Source organism: Colletotrichum phormii (genome assembly GCF_030913505.1).
Source record: "Colletotrichum phormii strain CBS 102054 chromosome Unknown BDP81scaffold_15, whole genome shotgun sequence".
NCBI lineage: Eukaryota > Fungi > Ascomycota > Sordariomycetes > Glomerellales > Glomerellaceae > Colletotrichum > Colletotrichum phormii.
In genome coordinates, this window is record NW_026851457.1 from 949,406 (window position 1) to 968,678 (window position 19,273).

Below are 19,273 nucleotides of genomic sequence, written 5' to 3' on the forward strand. Positions count from 1 at the left end.
CCCGCCCGTTAGTGTACCCGTTCGAACCCCCCATTCCGCCCCTGGGCCCCTTCTTCCCCCCTCTCTCTCTCTCTCCCCCTTTGGGTGCCCTGTGCTTCTTGCCGTGCTGCCCCCAATTGATTGCCCATCGCAGGCAGCCCGGCAAAGTACTTTTCCATAGAAAAATCAGCGATGAGTGACTTACGGCTTGCAATTGACCGGGACCTTGGGGGTACAGATGTCGTGTCATTTTTGAAGGTGCCTTCTCCCTCACCACCCTGCGCCTCTTTTCGCGTCTCTCCTTCTCTTTCTGCCTTCCCATCTGTGACCACTGACCTCCCTTTTTTTTTTTTTTTTTTTTTTTTTTCCCATCCCGACTTGCTGGCCTCCCCTCGTGGCTTCCTTCACTGCACTCGCTCAACCTCTTGCCTTTTGCAACTTTCTCCCCCAAAAGGCCTTCTTCCATTTTCCCATCTTCGGATCTTCTTTCCACAAGCAGGATTCCACTGTATACCCTTTTGGAGAAAAGGCACGCCTGTCTCTCTCTCTTTTAACAACCTTCTAATCTTTTCTGGAACCCATCGAGCTACCCCTTTGGTCACCAAACCTCCCCTCCGAAAAAGCGCAGCTTCCCCCTGTCGCCAAATCCAGTCACACCGACCAGGCCAAGAGAACCTCTTCCCTCTTTCAACTGTTCACACACTCGTTTACACACGCACCTCCCCACGGAAGCTACCAAGTCTTCCATTCTCTGCTTCGCTCAACGAAATCAAACCATCACATAACCCCTCAACCACAATACCATCAACATGAAGGGTAAGCACTGTCCCCATACGAACAGCTACATGCGCCTCCGCCTGCCCCAATTACAGCCTTGCCCAGTGATCTGCTGTACTCGAGGCTGGCAACAGGCGCATTGTGTGGTCGGCAGTGACGCAGACTTGCTAACTTGTTACAACAGCCATCATTCTCGTTGGCGGCTTCGGCACTCGTCTTCGCCCTCTGGTACGTCTATCCCTCTCCCTAGCTTGAAGACACAGCATACGGCGGCAGCAGCAGATCTCTGCCACCTGCTGCGGCACCTTCCACACCATGACAGAATATTTTGCTGACCTGGTTACTACAATGCGCAGACCCTCACCCTCCCCAAGCCCCTGGTCGAGTTCGCGAACAAGCCCATGATTGAGCACCAGATCGAGGCCCTTGCTGCTGCTGGTGTCACCGATGTTGTCCTCGCTGTCAACTACCGCCCCGAGGTTATGGAGAAGCACTTGGCTGAGGTGGGTCTTTCCCTAAGCTTCCCCTCTACAGTTCTTCCAGAATAGTGGTGCTGACTTCCTTCCTCAACAGTACGAGAAGCGCTTCGGCCTGAACATTACCTTCTCCGTCGAGACCGAGCCCCTCGATACCGCTGGTCCCTTGAAGCTGGCCGAGAGCATTCTTGCCAAGGATGATACCCCCTTCTTCGTCTTGAACTCGGATGTCATCTGCGACTTCCCCTTCAAGGACTTGGCCGAGTTCCACAAGAACCACGGTGATGAGGGTACCATTGTTGTCACCAAGGTCGAGGAGCCTAGCAAGTACGGTGTTGTTGTCCACAAGCCTAATCACCCCACCAAGATCGACCGTTTCGTCGAGAAGCCCGTCGAGTTTGTCGGCAACCGCATCAACGCCGGCATGTACATCCTCAACACCAGCGTTCTCAAGCGCATTGAGCTTCGCCCCACCTCGATTGAGAAGGAGACCTTCCCCGCCATCGTCAAGGATGGTCAACTGCACAGCTTCGATCTGCCCGGCTTCTGGATGGACGTTGGTCAGCCCAAGGACTTTCTTACCGGTACCTGCTTGTACCTCACTTCCCTCACTAAGCAGGGTTCCAAGGAGCTTGCCTCCCCTTCAGAGCCTTACGTCCACGGCGGCAACGTTCTGATTGACCCCTCTGCCAAGATTGGCAAGCACTGCAAGATTGGACCCAACGTGACGGTCGGCCCCAACGTCGTCATTGGCGACGGCTGCCGTCTTCAGCGCTGTGTCCTGCTGCCCGGTTCCAAGGTCAAGGACCATGCGTGGGTTAAGAGCACCATTGTCGGCTGGAACAGCACTGTTGGCAAGTGGGCTCGTCTGGAGAACGTCACTGTCCTCGGCGACGATGTGACGATTGGTGACGAGATCTACGTCAACGGTGGCAGCATTCTCCCCCACAAGAGCATCAAGGCCAACGTCGACATTCCCGCCATCATCATGTAAAACCAAACCAAACAACCCACAAAACACTATACCCGGGCCTGGACGAACACTCTGAGGGTCCGCGCTCTTCACACTTCTTGTCTGCACGCCTGTTCTTATCGACTTTCTAATTCCAAGTTGCGATACGATTCACCACTCCACTCATGAGTCTTCAAACTTGAAGAAACGGGGGGCGGAAACCAAACACTATATTTTTGGCTGGCGTCGGCAGGGGGAATCATTTGGCGAGCACAGAAAAGCACTTGGCTTTGCGATGTTTTACTTTTTATTTTTTCGTTTGGGAAAGATGATGGTCCCAATTTCGTTACGAATTGCAGACGAACGGTGTCGAGGGCTGTTTTCCCAGCTTGGAGGATATCTCCCGCGATGTACCGTGAACATGGAAGACTCCCAACCGTGGAGTCATCTGTGAGACAGATGACAATAAAGATGATACCTGTGAATTTGATGCTCTGAAAGTGCTCTGTGATGGTGATCATATATCGTGTTGCTCATGCGCATATCATGCGGGTATCTCGTGATTTGATGTGGGGGGAAGGAGGGGGTGGAGGTATAGATGACGGATCACATTTGCGCCTTCCCCGTGTGGGTGGGAGAGTGGGTGCAACAAGCAAGGCAAGAGACTGACTTGATAGGTATCCTGTCTAAACGAAATCAACTTTCCCAATATCATACCACCATCCAAAAATAGGCTTCTTTATCTTTTCTGTATACCAGTTACTCCGAAAAATCTCCAAAACCACATGTTGCTACACTTCTATTCCGCATTATCACGCACCCAACCCCTCGACATCTCAACAGCCTGCTCCCACTTTTTAAACATCTTTTGACTCGTCTCCTTGTCGAGCGCGGGCGTGAAGATCTTGCGCCCCGTCTGGTTGACGTGCTTGAGGTCCTTGAGCTCGTCCCAGACGCCCAACGCGAGGCCGGCGGCGATGGCGGCGCCGAGGGCCGTCGTCTCGCGCATGGCGGGCCGGTCGACGCGGATGCCGCTGATGTCGGCCTGGGACTGCATGCAGAGGTCCGAGTTGGAGAGGCCGCCGTCGACGGCGAGGTTCTCGAGGGCGTGGCCCGAGTCCTTGGCCATGGCGTCGAGGATGGCTTTGGTCTGGTAGCATGTCGCTTCGAGGGTCGCGCGGGCGATGTGGCCTTTTTGGGTGTGTGCTGTGATGCCGACTGTTTTTGGCATGTTAGTTGTGTGATTTGATCGAGAGATGATAACTTACACAGAGTTCCCTTTGCGTCGTCGATCCAGTACGGCGCAAAGAGGCCGCTGAACGCCGTCACGAAGACGACGCCGCCGTTATCCGGAACCGTCTCGGCCAGCTCCGAGATCTTAGAGGAGTCCTCGACAAAAGACAGGTTCTTGACGAGGAACTTGACGCCCGAGCCTGCGACCGCGATGCTGCCTTCGAGAGCGTACACGGGCTTCCTGCCCTTGCCGAAATCGTACGCGACGGTGGCCAGGAGGCCCGACTTGGATATGACGGGTTCCTCACCGACGTTATACAGCAGGAAGCAGCCCGTGCCGTAGGTGTTCTTCGCCTGGCCTGGGGAGAAGCCGCACTGGCCGACGAGGGCGGAAGATTGGTCGCCCAGGCAGCCTGCGATGGGCACGCCCTTGAGGACGCCGCGGGCAAAGGAGCCGAAGGCGGTCGGGTCGGAGGAGGGGACGATTTTGGGGAGGTGGATCTTGGTGCGGTCGATGCCGAAGAAGGAGAGGAGGGTGTCGTCGTATTTGAGGGTGCGGAGGTTCATGAACATTGTGCGGCTGGCGTTTGTCGAGTCGGTGACGTGGATCGCTGCGTCGCCCTTGTCTGCGCCGCCGTTGAGACGGTAGATGAGCCAGGAGTCGACGGTGCCGAAGGCGAGGTAGCCCGCGTCGTAGGCCTCGCGGATGGAGGGGACGTTGTCGAGCAGCCAGCGGAGCTTGACGGAGGAAGGGTAGGTGGACAGGGGCAGGCCGCAGAGGTCCTGGAGGGCGTCTGCGCCGGGGCGGGCGCGGAGTTCGCGGACGAGGGAGGTGGTGCGGGTATCGGGCCAGACGACGGCGTGGTGGAGGGGTTCGCCGGTGCGGACGTCCCAGAGGACGGTGGTCTCGCGCTGGTTGGTGATGCCGACGCCGCGGATGTTGGCGGCGGAGTAGCCCTGTTCGGCGAACTGGGCCATTGCCTTTTCGACGCATTCTTCGACCGAGGAGAGGAGCTCGAGGGGATCGTGCTCGTGCCAGCCCGAGTGCGGGTAGTGGTTCTCAAACTCGATCTGGTGGCTTGCCACAGGGTCGCCGAGGCCGTTGAAGATGAGGAAGCGCGTCGAGGTCGTGCCTTGGTCTATGCTGCCTACGAACCAGTGTTCCTTGAGCTCTTCTTGGGTCTCGGTGATGCCGGCTGGGAGGTGTTCGGCCGGGTCTGCGGCCACGCGCGGGCGTTTGGATTCTCTTGTCTCGGCCATTGTGTTGTTGGCGGTGCTGCTGTTGTGGTAGGTTGTTGGTAAGTCAAGAAGAGGAGAGAGGGGGAAGAGTGAGACAGAGAGAGAGAGAGGAAATACTAGGGGTATCTTGAGGGAAAAGAGGACGGAAACGAAGGAGGGGCCGAGGAAAGAGAAGCAGAAGAAGCTAAAGACTAAGCAAGCTGGGGCTCTGAGAACTTCAATGGGGAACGGGGGGAGCACGGGGGGAGCACGGGGGGAGCACGGGGGGGTATCACGCGGAGAGAAGAAGGAAAGTCGACAACGCCCCTGGGGTTGTACGGGAATTGTTTCTGCGGGCACGCGAATAGCAAAGGGGGCCGTAGGAGCCGGCGTGGGTGGCGGGGCGGGGCGGGACGGGGGGAAGACGGGAACAAGTCGGGATCGTGAATTTCGCGATGAAGCACGAGGCCAAGGGTTATGGAGTGAAGACGTTTATGTGTGTGTACAGGTATAGGTTGTGGTTCTTGTGTGTGGATGATGACTGACTGTCTAGCTAAATATGCCGTCCCTCGAGGAGGCTGGTCGGAGGTGGTGGTGGTGGTGGTACGGACGGCGGGAGACTGAGACTGAGACTTGGACTGAGACGAGGTATTCTTGGACTGTTCATCTCTTGAAGCTCTTACGTCTGCCAAAGCTGCGTCTACTCCAGCCGCACGAACACCGTCGCCGTTGGTATTAGTCTCAACCGTGTGTGCCGTGGCATTATTTCCCAGGGTCGTTGTCTGTGTCCGCCGCTGCGACGACAAATTTCGGACGGACATGTGCTGCGGCGGCCCCAGCTTCAGCTTCGCGCCGGCGCTCGGCATGATGTCAGAAGCGGACGTGGGGCGCTGATTGGAGGAAGAATTGAGGGGTTTGGGCGTCGCGCGAAGCTCCCGCCGCGGCGGCGTGCGACTGGGAGCACCGGTAGCAGTAATAGCTGCAGCCGTTTTGCACGTGTATGTCTTGGTCTTACCATTTTCACTAACCTCATCGACGCTCTCACCTGCCCGGCGGCTGTGAATGCCACGCCTATGGGTTGTCCATTGTCTCAATGGCTTCGAGCTCGACTTCAAAGTCAGACCCGGGCTGGTACCGGAGACGACGGGACCCAGAAAGGGGGAAATCCTGGGGAGTGATTGGGGAGGTTTAAGGACGCGTGAGAGCATTGGGGGGATTCAGGGGGGGGGGGTAATGAAGAGTTAGACTGGGTCTCTGTAAGTCGTAGATCGAGCTCGAAGGGGCTCGGGAATCGAAAGGATGTGCTGCCTGCATACGATTACAATATGGGTAGCGAATAATACAGGCGAATCATGAATGTCTGTTGAAGGATGTCGGTCGTTCGTCTTCGCGAAACTTTTTTGCGCCGCTGGCTTCGCGGGTGAAAATCCCGAGGTGCGTTTGATGGAGACATGGGGCTCTCGGGCATTGTCGGGGTCTCAAGACCGAGAATATCCATTTTGGCGCGCAATGAGTGACTAGGTCAATGGGTCTACTGGGGTCTGGGGTCGACGAGGTGACGGGCCTTCACCGAGGTGAGGGTGGTGAGCGGACTACCACCGACGCTCGGTTCTGACTACACCACAGTTGTAGCTTTTATGAGAGCCTTATTGAGGGAGCTATAAAGAGTAGGGAGTCAGTAGTCCGTTTATTTACCTGGACCTCATATACGGGGGAGTTTAGTTGTATAATTGGGCAATGTTAGGAGTGGCTGGCAAGACGGGGGACAAATGCCTAGAGTCTGCTGTTGCTCCTTACTCTACGTGTTTGTAGCTTGAGAAGCGCCTATTGCTTACGGTGTAGATAACGAAATAAATCACGGCATATCGTCTCGGTATTTGGTCAATTCAGGGGGGAATGGAAGGATTATACAGAGACGGTGATGGAAGTTGCTGGCCGCCTGTTCCAAGACTACTGGAGGGAGAAGTTTAAATGAAGAGTATTCTGTGATATTATAGGATTAGTATTGATTTCAAAATAGCAGAGGGCCAAGGAAGTGAAGTGATACGAATCTGAAAAGGAGGGTCTGCCTGATCCCTGGAACGCCATCTGCATTGTAGGAGTGCGTGTCTATTCTATGGACGAGGACCCTGAAGTTCGCGTCGTCATGGAAGGCGGCGAGCTTCTCGGGTGACATGGTAGTATCCCCTGGGGCCCTACGTCTATAGGATGGCTACATGTAGCTGCTGCTTTTCGCTAGCATCCCTTTGTCTATGTACACTGTTGACAGTTTGCCCTTGATAGAACTTGGCCAATGACTATTAGCACTCTAGTTCAAAGGGTCCTGGCCAGTCTTTGCAGACTTGACCCCATGCTGTCATGAACGGTTCCACCTAATACAAATACATCAGCTCTGAAGCCCATTTTCCCTTCTTCCTGTACCCCGATCCGGCTTCCAAACCTCAGACCTGTTACCACCCCAAGGATGGTTTTGATTGAAATCTCCTTGTCCGCATAAGATTTACAGTAAGTCAAAACAAATGAAAAAAATTACCTCTGCATCTTCACCAACTCCCAGCCGGCTTACACGAGACAAGAAGCAACCGCACCCCAGGCAGACTGGTTTCCGGGATTCAGGTCCAAAACTTGCGAGCCAGTCATGCTTTTGCTTATGCTCAAGAAAAGGGAGGCGAGGAACGCGCCCGAGACGACAACAAGGGGGAGCACCGGAAGTATTCTGTCGAGGATCATCTCCGGCCCCTTTAGTAACGTGGATAGAGTCGCATAGGAAAGCAGAATGAATAGAATGGAATAGCTGTATTTTGATTGGTGAGTTTCGTCGTCTTTAATAGTCGCTCGAGCGGGGGTTACCACATACGCGTTGGGCATCTTGGACATGTGACGCCATGTGAGGAAGAGGACACTGTCCGCAAGTAAAGCACTGCACCAAAGGCTGTTTATCCTCGTCAGTGTATGAACTATGAGAGCCTTGATGAGGGGCAGACAGCCCATTTGTACAGCAACGGGGCAATAGGCTCATCAATGTTAATCGCAATATAGACAGACACGACTGTTGCCGAGATGCCTCCGACTTTGCGCAGTATCGTGAGAACATGGCCGCGGCGAAGCCCACCGATTCGACGCCCGATACCGGTATTTCGCCAGATCCTATAGAGACAATCTGGTTTCGTATCAGCAACCGTTCTTTCTACTCGCAATCTTTGAGAAGAGAGGCAAAAACCGCACTCGGTGCTGTAGGTTGCTGGAAGCCTCAGGAGTCTCTGACGCCATGTAATCGACCTGTCTAGAGGAACCGACTCCCCAATCTGCTGGAGCTCTAGGTCTACCATAATCACAAAGACTGCGTCAAACAAGCCGTCTGCATAAGCAGGTAAAACCAGTGTTTGCTATTGGACTCCGGCGGTTGCGGATATGACCATGGGTTGTGGAGGGGACGGTGTTGAAGGCTTATGCCGAAAGGTCAAGGTTAGAGATGGAAGGAGAAGTTAGGGGCGAAGCCTGGTGAGTGCCCAGGGAGCCCAAGGTCTACAATTGTGTAACGCTACAATAAATGAGGCTGTATATGGGTTGCCTCTTTCCATGACCCAATCATCAGGCTGTCCTCGAAGGCACATGTGTACCGTCAAGGCTCATTGACGGGTTGGGCCGCACTTCACTTCCGGGAAGCGTCAAGCAGGCTCACAACTTCGCCGAAACATCAAACGCGCGACTTTCATACTTCGAGAGACAACATCTCCAAACCACTTCCTGCTGAATATGCGTGGAAACTTCGCAACCGTAGGAGAAGTCTTTGGGCTCGGCAGCGTCCTCCTCAGCGGCATAAGCGCTGTCAGAAGGAGAAGACCGCTGACATTGTCTAGATCCCTCAGCGCTGATATCGAGAAAAATGGTCCCGAGATGGATCCTTCGGAGAAGAAAATTTCGAGGCTCACCTCCCCCAGAAGCGGCTCGACAAGTGAGGACATCTCCGACTTGAAGAAACCTATGATAGCGCTTCTAGCTGCAATCTTGATTCTGCTGGGCTCAACAGCCCTAGACCTGTACGCCAAATTGGGTCAAGGCCAGACTGCCCTCGAAACGGCATCTCTGAAAGATGGAGGCTTCTCAATCAAACCTCATTCCTCTGGCGCGAAATGGGACCGTGTGTGGGATAAGATATTGGGAGAAAAGATGACAAGCAAGGTTTGCACCCCAGAGAGATCGCTTAGATCGGTGGCTAAATTGTATCTGCGCAGGCTGTCCATGTTATCTCGAGTTCGACGTCTGAAATACTGATTCTCGGGCTGGTTGCATACGGAACTGGGGCGTCGACATTATACCATCTGAACCATCGAGACAAGTACCGGGACACCATGCTTACCGGGGGCATTCTGCTCGGGTTCTGTCTGGGGATTATATGGGAGATGGACGGACAGACCATCCTCTTGCGTATCCTTCCATGGACGGTTCTCGTCGCTCTCTCGCTCAGCAATGCGAAACTCCAGTTCTACGGAACTTGAAACGGTAGTCTCCAGAGCAGCAAGTGTTTATATACGTGGAAACTATCGAAGCTTGCTGGCTTGACTTTTTTGTGGCATGGTAATGTGGAGGAACTGAGACGTGCGTGAACAGTAGTTTGGAAATACTGGGAGCGGGACCTCGTGAGGATGAATGGTTTGGGAACATTGCTACAATAGTAGCAAATGGGAATCAATGTTTGTGTCCGGGGAGATGATGGGTCTTTTTATGTATGACATAGTTACTGCGGGCCTAGAGCAGGCATCTAGTTCCAGAGAAGCCTTTATAGAATTGACCTCAGCAATTGATGGTTTGCCGCTATGTGCCCCTCTAAAATCTGGTGAGGTAAATAGACAGGCACAGAGATAACCATCCGGCGGTGTCTTTCTATTTTACGAAGAGAAGCTTGAATACATGTCACTGGTTCTTCTAGACTCTGTTTACTGCTACGAGAATGTCAACACTTCGAGATCCAGAGTGACTTCGTCGTTGCATCAACTTGAACCCGCCCCTTGCGACTTGACTGAGCACAGGACTGATTCGGCCTCAGTATTCAAGTTGTTATGCGTATAGGTTATAGTAGGTATAATTTCTGTTTACCATTTGATCCTAAATCACTGAGTACAAGTGCTTTTGATGTCTTCAGGCAGATGCTCAATGACCCAATATCGCTGGTCCCTATGGAGGAAGACCATTTCTACCCGTATGAGGCGCAAGTATCTGCACAACTTTGCAAGCTGCTAGTGATCCGAACAAACTTGGAAGGAAAAGCAATTATTTAGCTGAGGAATGATTCTCATCAAGGATGAGCATCAGTGGTCATACCCAGGGGATCCCACGAAGATGAAATGAAGACCGCACTTGATAGAGGCGGTCTTCCTCGGGCGCCCACAGCCACACTGCAGTTCTGAGGAATCCGATTAGTATTCATATCTTGCCTACCTCAGTACTAAGCGAGCTAACTGAGGCGATCACATGCCTTCGCAAAAGTGGGATCCAATGCTCAGCCTCATAGAAAAGATGGGCGCCACAATTACAACATGAGGCCATTCACAACCATCACTCACACGGGAATGTCAAAACCACAACCAAAACCGCCTTTTGTATGAAGCAAAACTGAAACCAATGCAACAACCGTACTCTACAAAAATAGGAGAAAAATATGAAGGACAAAAAAATAATACAAAAAAAAAAACCGTACACGCCCAAGTCCAGCCGAGGCTCGAACTTGCGCGTCTCGCGGGGCAACCAGGGAGAGAGCCCGATCGAGATATTTCTTTTCTCTCAGCGTGATGAGACTTACCGTTAGACCAAGTGCAATGTCTAACAGTCCGCCTCACCTGGTGAAAGCAAAGCGAGTTGGAACGCCTCATAATCGTCTGGACGGGCGGTGAATGGGGGCATGAGACGGGACGAGTTGAAAAGACAGCCAGGTGTGGGGCGGGGAGGTCAGGCAGGTAGGTGAAGTTGCAAATTACCTTGGGAAGGAAGGTGCGCCAGTTCAACCCAAAAACTTCCTGCCATACGACCCGGTCGTCTGTCTACCCAAGGTATATACGGCCTCAGTTGTGCGTGGATGGTCCAGCTACCGAGGAGCTCAGAGTGAACACCCTGGCTACCACATCTTGCTACGGCTTCATCGACACACCCCCTACGATGGCCGCATAAGTTTTCGAAACGAGAAGCCCATTACGCCATACAAGTACTGGCCAGTGCCCTCCAAAGAAAAATGAAATATGAGAGGAGAATCGATGGGTATCACAAACGGATCCTATCCTCCAACCACTCCGCAATGGCGTCTTCCCCACGCTCACCAAGCTCAAGCCCCTCATTCTCGCCAACCTCGACGACGGTCACCCGCCTCTCAGCCTCGGTCTCCACGTCAAACTCCTCATCCCACTGCAACCTCGCCTTGAACTCCAGCTTCTCCAAGCTCCGCCTCATCAACCCCGCCAGCTCGGTTGCCTGGGCTTCGAATGTGTGCCCAGATACCTTTCGTCTCCTTGCCGTCCTAGAAGCGAGTTCTCCGGCCATGGCCGACGCCATGCTGCTTTTCCTTGTCGTCTTACGCTCCACGACGGGCTCCGTAGGGGTATCATGAAGTAACAAAGCAGAAGGCAGCTTGAGCGTCGACTTTCTCGGCGGGAACACGAGGGCGCTGCGCCTCGGCGCCGTCAACAACAACCCTTCCGTGACGCCGAGGACATCAGCCGGCTTCACGTCCGAGTTGACAGAGGAAAGCCGTTCCAACAACGATGACACGGCCGCCGCCTGCACGAAGCTCGACGGCACGTTCATGCCAGGCGTCTGGAAGAGGAGACTAGGGCTAACAAACGGATCGAACAGGTCTACGGGCGCACGGAAGAGGTCCGCCATCTTCATCTGCAGCATATGCAGTGCCGACCCTTCCTCAGGCCGCGGCGGAAGCTTCTTGCTGCGCGCGGTGGCGGGCCTGTTGATCTTGTGGTCCGGGAGGAACATGGACCAGTTGTAGATGCCGTTCCAGGCGATCAGTCCGCGGACGGCCATGCGGGCGTGGTGGTGGGACTCAGTCAGGGCCAGGGAGGTGGCGATGCTGGCGCCGGCGTGGGAGCTGTAGACGTAGATGTCGCGACGGGAGGTGGTGCCGGGGGGTAGGAGGTTTTCCGTGACCCAGGTGTAGCCGGCGAGGACGTCGTGTAAGGGGGTGGGCCATGTGAGAGGTGTGGTGAAGTTGAAGTCTGGGGCGTGGTCATGGTCGGTTTCCGGAGAGGTGGGGACCGGGGCCTCGGACCGGGACGGGGACCATCGGTAGTTGATGACGGCCGTTGGGTACGGCATGAGGAAGTGGGGGATGGGGGTCAGGTGTCCCGGGGTTGGTGAGAAGGGCGGGATGTACAACACCAAAGGGGTTGTGGCGGGATGACGGTTCACATTGTGAAGGCTGATGTTTGCGTTAGAATTGAAGTCATGGTCTGATGGAATGGAGTGTGAGATATACTCTACTGTGATGGCCCCCGACGAGCGACAAGGCACGTCGACGGACTCGACGTCAGGCCTGTCAAGATGGAAACATCGTCGTTGGAAGACATGAGTTGGGCGCAGACGAGACGACAGCCAGGGATTCGGCCATCTTCTCATCGTCTAAGATTATGAAACGATAGCAGAGCTGGCCACTGAAAAACTCATGTTCAGTTGGTCGCTCACTCATACACTCATACTCATGTGAGTACTCAAATGAAAGTGTATAAGTTTGATGAGTGAGTTATCCGAGTAAACAACCAACTGCAATTCCCCAGACGCGTTTTTTTTTTCTTTCTCACTAAGGTAAGTTGAAGGGGCCACCCTCGGACCAACCAGCGGCCATTCCGTCTCATCCACACCACTACACCACGCCACCATCATCTCGGATTCTCCAGCCCTTCGTGTTTGCACCGCCGCAAACTGTCCCCCACACGTCACCGCTGCTAAGCTTCGAGTTCTTGGTCAAGGGTCCCCCTTCGACTCCCACTTTGTTGCAGTAGCGTCTACCACTCACCACCTGCTACTACCTACCCCAAGCGCCGGAGCAACCACCGCTGAAATGGGGCCAAGGGATCGCTGTGTCGAGAGAGATCATGAGCTCTGTCCTGCCGCATGCATGGGTGACCTGATCTGTCTGATGATTGACACCAATCTGTTGGCGACATGCGATCCGGGGGAGCACATTACATGCCAAGTGAAGAAAGAGATATATAAGTCTGAGTGCCAAGGACGAATGGTGCAAACGGTTATGGCGGATCTGGCGGCCAAACATTTCTTCAAGGGCAAAAGATCGCCGACCTCGCGAGGGAACCGCACACTCGAGAATCTGAGATGGTCAGACAAGAGATCATCCGGCCGTTTACGATCTAAACTAGGCAACGCAACAAAACGCCCGTCCGTTGCGTGGCTCGCTACGTACTGGAGCATCTCTTTTTTGACGTGTCTCAGCTATCTGATCAGTAGACGCGAAAAGGAAGAAAAAAGAGAGGAAAAACAAGGCGCGAGTGCACACCCTCTTCGGCATCCCCCAAACAGACGTCATGGCGAAGTGCCTTCATTCCCCTCCATCTGGGGCACCCCGGCTAGCACGGATAGCACTTTCAGGAGTCTAGACTCAATGTATCCTCAAGCTCGATGAAGAAAAAAGGAGATCTTAGGAATCCCCTCTTCTTCAACATTGTTATCAACTACGGCCAAGACCTGTCAGATCAGTCGTCCGCAAGACTCTAGTGTCGTGTTCTTGGGATATTTCCTAGGTAGCTTGCAGCAGCCGGGAATGCCTTCACCTTCGGCGGATCCACCACACCGCACCCGCTCATCTGCCCCCCGCGGCTCGCCGCTCGACCCAACCTCGACGCCGCCATGAACGACGCCGACCTGGGCGACAACATTGACGAGCGCATCGGCCAGCTCGAGCAGTCCAAAAACCCCCGCAGCAGCGAGAAGCGCTTCGCCAACGATGTCGCACACCTCGACCCGAGCCGGTGGTGGTTCGCCTCCTCCGCGTTCCCCATGATCGCCGGCACACTCGGCCCCGTCGCTTCGGCTTTCAGTATCTGCGCCCTCGTCCGGCCTTGGCGACAGCACTATCCACCCGGGACCGACATCACCACCGCCGCTTTTGAGCCGGATCCGAAATGGTCAGTCCCCGTCTCATTCAGACATCCGTAACTCGCTATGGGTGAGCCGTGCATGAACACTCACTACCAGAAGCTAACCATATATGCAGGCTCATCATCGTCAACGCCATCCAGCTCGCCATAGCAATCATCTCAAACGTCTTCCTCCTCCTCAACATGGCCCGCCGCGTCCGCTTCTCCCTCGCTCAACCCATCACCATCGTCGGCTGGTACATGTCCGCCATCTGCCTCGTCGCCCTCAACGCCACCGCCGCGGGCCCGCTCGTCATCGAACCGGCCGAGGAGTACATCTTCTCCCAGGCCTTCTACTATGGCATGTTCGCCGCCATCCTCTACTTCCTCACAGCCTCCCTCATGGTCGTCACCGTCTACGGCGCCTCCACGAGCCACTACGCAAAGGACTTCCAGCTCACCACCGCCCAGCGCACCCTCATGCTCCAGACCATCCTCTTCCTCTGCTACCTCCTTATCGGCGCTCTCGTCTTCTCCACCATCGAGAGCTGGTCCTACCTCGACGCCGTCTACTGGGCCCAGGTCACCCTCTTCACCGTCGGCTTCGGCGACTTCGCCGCCGCATCCCCCCTTGGCCGCGCCCTCCTCATCCCCTACGCTCTCGTCGGCGTCATCTCCCTCGGTCTCGTCATCGGCTCCATCCGAAGCCTCGTCCTCGAACGCGGGCGCCGTAGGCTCGACGCCCGCATGGTCGAGAAGAAGCGCCGCCAGCTTATCCGCACAATGACACGCAAGGGCAAAGACCAGATCCTGAAGCCTATCCACCCAGACACCACCGAAACTTCTGCATCCGCCGCCTCTTCTCCCACTCTACCCGGCACGGAACTCGAGCGCCGCGAGGAAGAGTTCAACCTCATGCGCAAGATCCAGCACCAGGCCTCCGCCCGCCGCCGCTGGATGGCCATGTCCGTCTCCTTCTCCTCCTGGCTCATCCTCTGGCTCGTCGGCGCAAAAGTCTTTCAGGAGTGCGAGCGCCCCTACCAGAACTGGTCGTACTTTGAGGGCTTCTACTTTGCCTTTGTCACCCTCACGACGATAGGTTACGGCGACCGCACCCCCGTCTCCAACTCGGGTAAAGCCTTCTTCGTCTTCTGGTCCCTCCTCGCCCTGCCCACCATGACGGTCATGATCTCCAACGCCGGCGACACCGTCGTCAAGGCCGTTCGCGACGCCACCCTTGAGCTCGGTAACATCACCATCCTCCCCGGCGAGCGCGGTTTCCACAAGGACCTCATGTCCGTCCTCCACCGCCTCACCTGCGGCTTCCTCTTCCACCCCACCGACGAGGATTCCGACGACGACTCGGATGAAGAGGACGACGCCCTCCCACCAGGCTTCTTCTCAAACACCCACCGTAGACGTCGGGAAGAAAACGACGAAGACGACAACAACGACGAAGAAAGCGACGAAACAGAAGCCTACTCCACAGTCCTGGACCGCGAAACCTCCCGCGCTCCACCAGCATTCTCACCAGAACCAAAAGACTCGCAAGCCCGTCCATCACCCCGCGACCGCCAAACCACCACCACTACAAGCAAGACTACAAACACCAACACAACCCGCCGCCGCCGCCCCTTCTCCCGCATCCGAGACCCCACCTCCGCCCTCCCAGCCTCCCGCGCAGACTACCACTTCCTCCTCATCTCCGAAATCGCCGCCGTCCGCCAACACGCCAAAGAAAAGCCCGCCAGGCAATACACCTTCGCCGAGTGGGCGTGGTACCTCAAACTCATAGGCGAAGACGAATCCAGCTCCGCCACGCACCGCAAAGCGCGCCCGCACATCCACTCCAAGACGAAGGCGAAGAAGGCAGTCAAGAAACGACGGCGTAACGGGGCTGTTGATGAGGAGAATGCAGAGCACACGGAAGCAGAGTGTCCCGACGAGAACAAGTGGTCCTGGGTCGGCTCGCAGTCGCCGCTGATGGGTAGTCAGGAGGAGTGCGAGTGGATTCTGGAGAAGTTGACCGAGAAGCTGCGGGATGAGCTGGACGTTGTGCGCGGCGAGGAGCTCGAGAGGAAGAGTACGGTGGACAGAGAGCGGGATTTGGCTGATGAGAGGAAGGGGAGGGAGGAGATTGATGAGTTGTTGAGATAGTGATACCCCCCTTCTTGATTTACCATTTGGTTTTCTTTCTACGGTCATATTCTGAGCATATTGTCACATTGGACATTTCCTACTTGGTCGATGTATATCATAGCTAGTACGTGCTACGATCTAAAGCACACATACAAGCAAGACGGCATAAACTCAAAGACTTGGTTGTTTTCCACATCCATTCAAGTAAAAATACTGTATCCACACGAGGCCACGAGACACACCCTTAATAGGCTACACAAAGAGGCACCTTGATATCTCTGAGCGAAAAGGGGGTATCAGTATCATTAAGTTTTATCCATCCCACATGAGCATGCAAAAAAGCTCCAACCGTGGAAAAGGCTATCCGGTATGCCAGTAGTCCTAGGGCATTGCTTCCTCAAGAATACAAATATACATACACTACCGCTACACGTATCCAACATGCAGCAAAAAAACATGCTCATATCAAAACGCTTTCCCAAAACGCTTCGAGGAGCCTCCAGCAAGTCCCCCCCCCCCCCCCCCCCCCTCCGTATACCCAACAAGGTACGTACGCTTCGTCACACCCCTTCTGTAACGATAGCCGTCTTCTCCTATTCAAGAAGAAGAAAAATCTTCACCACCTCATTCCACTCCCAGCAACGCCAGAGAGCAAATCCACCACCGTTCCAACAACGCCGACCCCCAGCGCCAGGGTCTGCACAGCAACAGCCACAATGACTCTTTCCACGAGATCCAAGAGACTCACGGCTAGTCATCTGCCGATGAGAAGTCTCCGGTTACGCTTCATGGCCTGATTGAGCCCCTTCTCCAGCTTTTCCGTCTCCTTGCGCGCAATACCCAACGCCGACTCGGCATCCTCGACACTCATGAGCGACATAGCATTGAGCGGTGTGCCAGGCAGCTTGGGGTGCACAGCGCCAGTTCTCTGCTGGGCGTCCACCTGTGCGGCGGCGGCCGCCATGGTCGAAGGGGAGGCGTCGGTGACGAAGCCCTCGTTACCCTGCTGGTGCTGTGGCGAGTCCAGCCCTCCAAAGGGTGTCTCGTCCTCGGGAATGTCCTTGCCTGAGCCACCGCTTTCGGCGGAGTAGATGCCCGCACCCGCAGCTGCGTCATGACCATAGATGTACGGGGCGAGAGAGTTCAGGCTGGCGGCGGCAGTCTCTCGTGCAGACAAGGCGTCCTTAGCACCAGGTGCAGATTTCCAGCTGCCCGGGAACAAGTTGGTGTTACCCAAGTTGAGACGCGGGAGAACAAACTGGTTGATGTAGCTGATGGCCTCCTCACGCTGAATCTTATTGACAGGGTCATCGGAGAACATCTTTTGTGCGTTGGGCGAGGGTGGGAAATAGGATGGGGGACCGTTGGGTACCGCTCTGCCCTTGATCAGGGAGAAGCCACCCGGACGGGCCTGGTGGCGGGGCGCAACAAAGCTGTCGGGCTGATCACTGCCAACTGCCACAGACTTTTGGAGCGCAAGATATCTGCCTTCTTCCTCTTCGGTGAGATTTCTCAGACAATCTCCATTGGGCGTGATGAGTACACGCTGACCTTCCATCACCTTGCGCACCGGCTGACCTGTAAGTAGGACAGCATGGTCTGCCTCGGACACCATATTCTTGGTCGTAGCCGAAGGAGGTGGGTTGTTGCTCAGGGTTGCAGCAGAAGGCCTGTCAAAGCGAGAGTGAGAGTCGAGGAAAGGCTTGAGCAGGGCAAGTAGTTCCGCGGTAGGAACCTCGCCTGCTTCATGCAAGGCATGGTAGACATTTTCGGGCCAGGTGCTTGGGTTGTCTGCAATATCCTGAGGTTCCTCGGGTACAGCAACAGCTGTGGGCGCAGGAGGCGTCGGAGTAGGCGTTGTTGGTGTGCCTTCCTTACTCTTGCCCTTCTCCTCCGCTGCCTTTGCCATCTTGGCAGCTTGCTTGGCAGCCTTGCCTTTGGGAGGGGGCAGGTCCACCACCGTTCTCTCGACGATGGGCTTGGGAGGAGGGGGCGGAGTTGCGACACGCTCGACGGCTTTCTTGACTGGCGTTGGGGCTGCGGTGACTGGCTTCTCCTTCTTCTGCTTCTTCTTGCGTCCGAGGATGGGGGCTTGCTCTTCAGTCTCCACAACTTTAGGCGTAACAGTAATCGAAGCAGACTGCTCCTTGTGGGCCTCCTTCCGCTGCTTGCGCTGCTGACTCTTTGTTGTGTTGCGAACAGGTGCAGTTCCCACTCTGGTAGGAGGTGGTGAGCTGGTGCGCGAAGCAGACACGGACGCGGAGACAATAGAGGCACTATCGCTAATGATTTCGCTAGCCGGGGTTCCAGGACGTCCAGACGCGGACGACACAGCTCTGGCGGCTGCAGAAAACGCGGCGCCAGATGGTAACGCTGGAGGCACTTCGGCTTTGGGCGTCGGTACAACGCGCAAAGTCTTGGGCGCTGTCCTCGCGATAGGCGATGCCACACTAGCAGTTGTCGGTGTTGGCAGGGCTGGGAAGGCCGAGACGTCTGATTGCTCCGTGATGGTCGTCTCTGGTTGGTTCGGCTGAGCTGCGCTGGTAGCGGCGGCAATGTTCAAGATGCCCGGTACGGGTTTCTTTTCCGCAGCTTTGGTAGCTTTGGGCGCCGCTTCAGCAGCCAGCACGGGAGACAGCCCTGAAGCCGGGGTCGCGGCCTCTGGTTGAGGCTTCTTGATGCTCGCCGGGGCGATCTTTGGAGTCGCAGCCGCAGACTTTGCTGGGGTCGCAGGCTGTGGGACATTTCCCAACGCTGGGAAATCCTCCTCCTGCAACTGCACCACAGACTTGCCCTTGGAGGGAGATGTCTCAGAGGCAATATCCTTTGAGAGCCCACTTTCAACAGCCAAGGCTTTGATGTTCTTCTTGGCTTCCGTCCCACTGGCTTTCTTCCGAGGGGTCTGATCCGGCGTGCCAGTCCGCACGATGTTAGCCATGGTAGGAACTGCTGGCTTGGGGGCCGAAGGCGTAAGTGGCGTGACGGGTATGACGGGAATCGGCGCTTGTCGTGGAGCTGGCGATGCAGTTCTCTGTGGAGGGCCGAGACCAGGCGGCGGGGTCGGAGCTGCTGGTCGTGATAGTCCGCCAAGAGTACCAACGTAGCTCGGCAGGGGGTCATCAGAGACCAGCTTGTCCACTGATAGAGTCGCTTCATCGTCGAGCGAAAAGAGATCGTCATCTAGGGAACCAGTTAGCCAAGGGGTTCCCTAGTAGTGTTTCTTTGAAGACAAGTAAGGAAAAGAAGAGACAAGAAAGCATGGTAGCAGCACGAGAGACAACGGTTTATATACATGGACAAGGATTTACAGGAACGAGACAAGTCACAGCTGCCATCATCGTCTTCCGTGATGATTTGCGAGGACAAACGAGCGATAAGTATGAGCAACGTGCTATATTGGTCCTTTT

At 55.4% G+C, this 19,273-nt stretch overlaps 6 protein-coding genes across 6 annotated transcripts; 3 read left to right on the forward strand and 3 right to left on the reverse strand.

Moving 5' to 3' along the window:
• Window positions 1-60: 60 nt before the first annotated feature.
• On the forward strand, window positions 61-1,224 carry BDP81DRAFT_59512 (uncharacterized protein). Its single transcript, XM_060596029.1, has one exon. The coding sequence runs from the start codon at window positions 172-174 to the stop codon at window positions 790-792; it is 621 nt and encodes a 206-aa protein (XP_060443071.1). The 5' UTR covers window positions 61-171; the 3' UTR covers window positions 793-1,224.
• BDP81DRAFT_482792 (mannose-1-phosphate guanyltransferase) lies at window positions 324-2,667 on the forward strand. The gene is made up of 4 exons (XM_060595028.1): window positions 324-795; window positions 941-984; window positions 1,113-1,259; window positions 1,330-2,667. The coding sequence occupies exons 1-4, from the start codon at window positions 789-791 to the stop codon at window positions 2,224-2,226; spliced, it is 1,095 nt and encodes a 364-aa protein (XP_060443072.1). The 5' UTR covers window positions 324-788; the 3' UTR covers window positions 2,227-2,667.
• Window positions 2,668-2,983: 316 nt separating this feature from the next.
• On the reverse strand, window positions 2,984-4,677 carry BDP81DRAFT_324794 (glycerol kinase; the record flags this gene model as incomplete). Its single annotated transcript, XM_060584918.1, has 2 exons — window positions 2,984-3,402; window positions 3,453-4,677. 2 exons carry the CDS (start codon window positions 4,675-4,677, stop codon window positions 2,984-2,986), a joined length of 1,644 nt encoding a protein of 547 aa, XP_060443073.1.
• A 6,020-nt stretch (window positions 4,678-10,697) lies between these two features.
• On the reverse strand, window positions 10,698-12,363 carry BDP81DRAFT_59549 (uncharacterized protein). The gene is made up of 2 exons (XM_060596030.1): window positions 12,113-12,363; window positions 10,698-12,055 (listed from the first exon to the last, which is right to left on the reverse strand). The coding sequence occupies exons 1-2, from the start codon at window positions 12,250-12,252 to the stop codon at window positions 10,891-10,893; spliced, it is 1,305 nt and encodes a 434-aa protein (XP_060443074.1). The 5' UTR covers window positions 12,253-12,363; the 3' UTR covers window positions 10,698-10,890.
• A 1,134-nt stretch (window positions 12,364-13,497) lies between these two features.
• On the forward strand, window positions 13,498-15,884 carry BDP81DRAFT_324603 (ion channel protein; the record flags this gene model as incomplete). Its single annotated transcript, XM_060584900.1, has 2 exons — window positions 13,498-13,775; window positions 13,865-15,884. The coding sequence occupies 2 exons, from the start codon at window positions 13,498-13,500 to the stop codon at window positions 15,882-15,884; spliced, it is 2,298 nt and encodes a 765-aa protein (XP_060443075.1).
• Window positions 15,885-16,620: 736 nt separating this feature from the next.
• Window positions 16,621-18,804, reverse strand: BDP81DRAFT_324465 (uncharacterized protein; the record flags this gene model as incomplete). The annotated part of the gene is made up of 1 exon (XM_060584890.1): window positions 16,621-18,804. The coding sequence occupies one exon, from the start codon at window positions 18,802-18,804 to the stop codon at window positions 16,621-16,623; it is 2,184 nt and encodes a 727-aa protein (XP_060443076.1).
• Window positions 18,805-19,273: the final 469 nt, after the last annotated feature.

Coding starts and splice junctions, on each gene's coding strand:
- BDP81DRAFT_59549 (XM_060596030.1), bottom strand. CDS start 12,252: ATGAGAAGATGGCCGAATCCCTGGCTGTCGTCTCGTCTGCGCCCAACT. Junction 12,056..12,112: donor TCGGGGGCCATCACAGTAGA/GTATATCTCACA, acceptor CGCAAACATCAG/CCTTCACAATGTGAACCGTC.
- BDP81DRAFT_482792 (XM_060595028.1), top strand. Junction 985..1,112: donor GCACTCGTCTTCGCCCTCTG/GTACGTCTATCC, acceptor TACAATGCGCAG/ACCCTCACCCTCCCCAAGCC. Junction 1,260..1,329: donor TGGAGAAGCACTTGGCTGAG/GTGGGTCTTTCC, acceptor CTTCCTCAACAG/TACGAGAAGCGCTTCGGCCT.
- BDP81DRAFT_59512 (XM_060596029.1), top strand. CDS start 172: ATGAGTGACTTACGGCTTGCAATTGACCGGGACCTTGGGGGTACAGAT.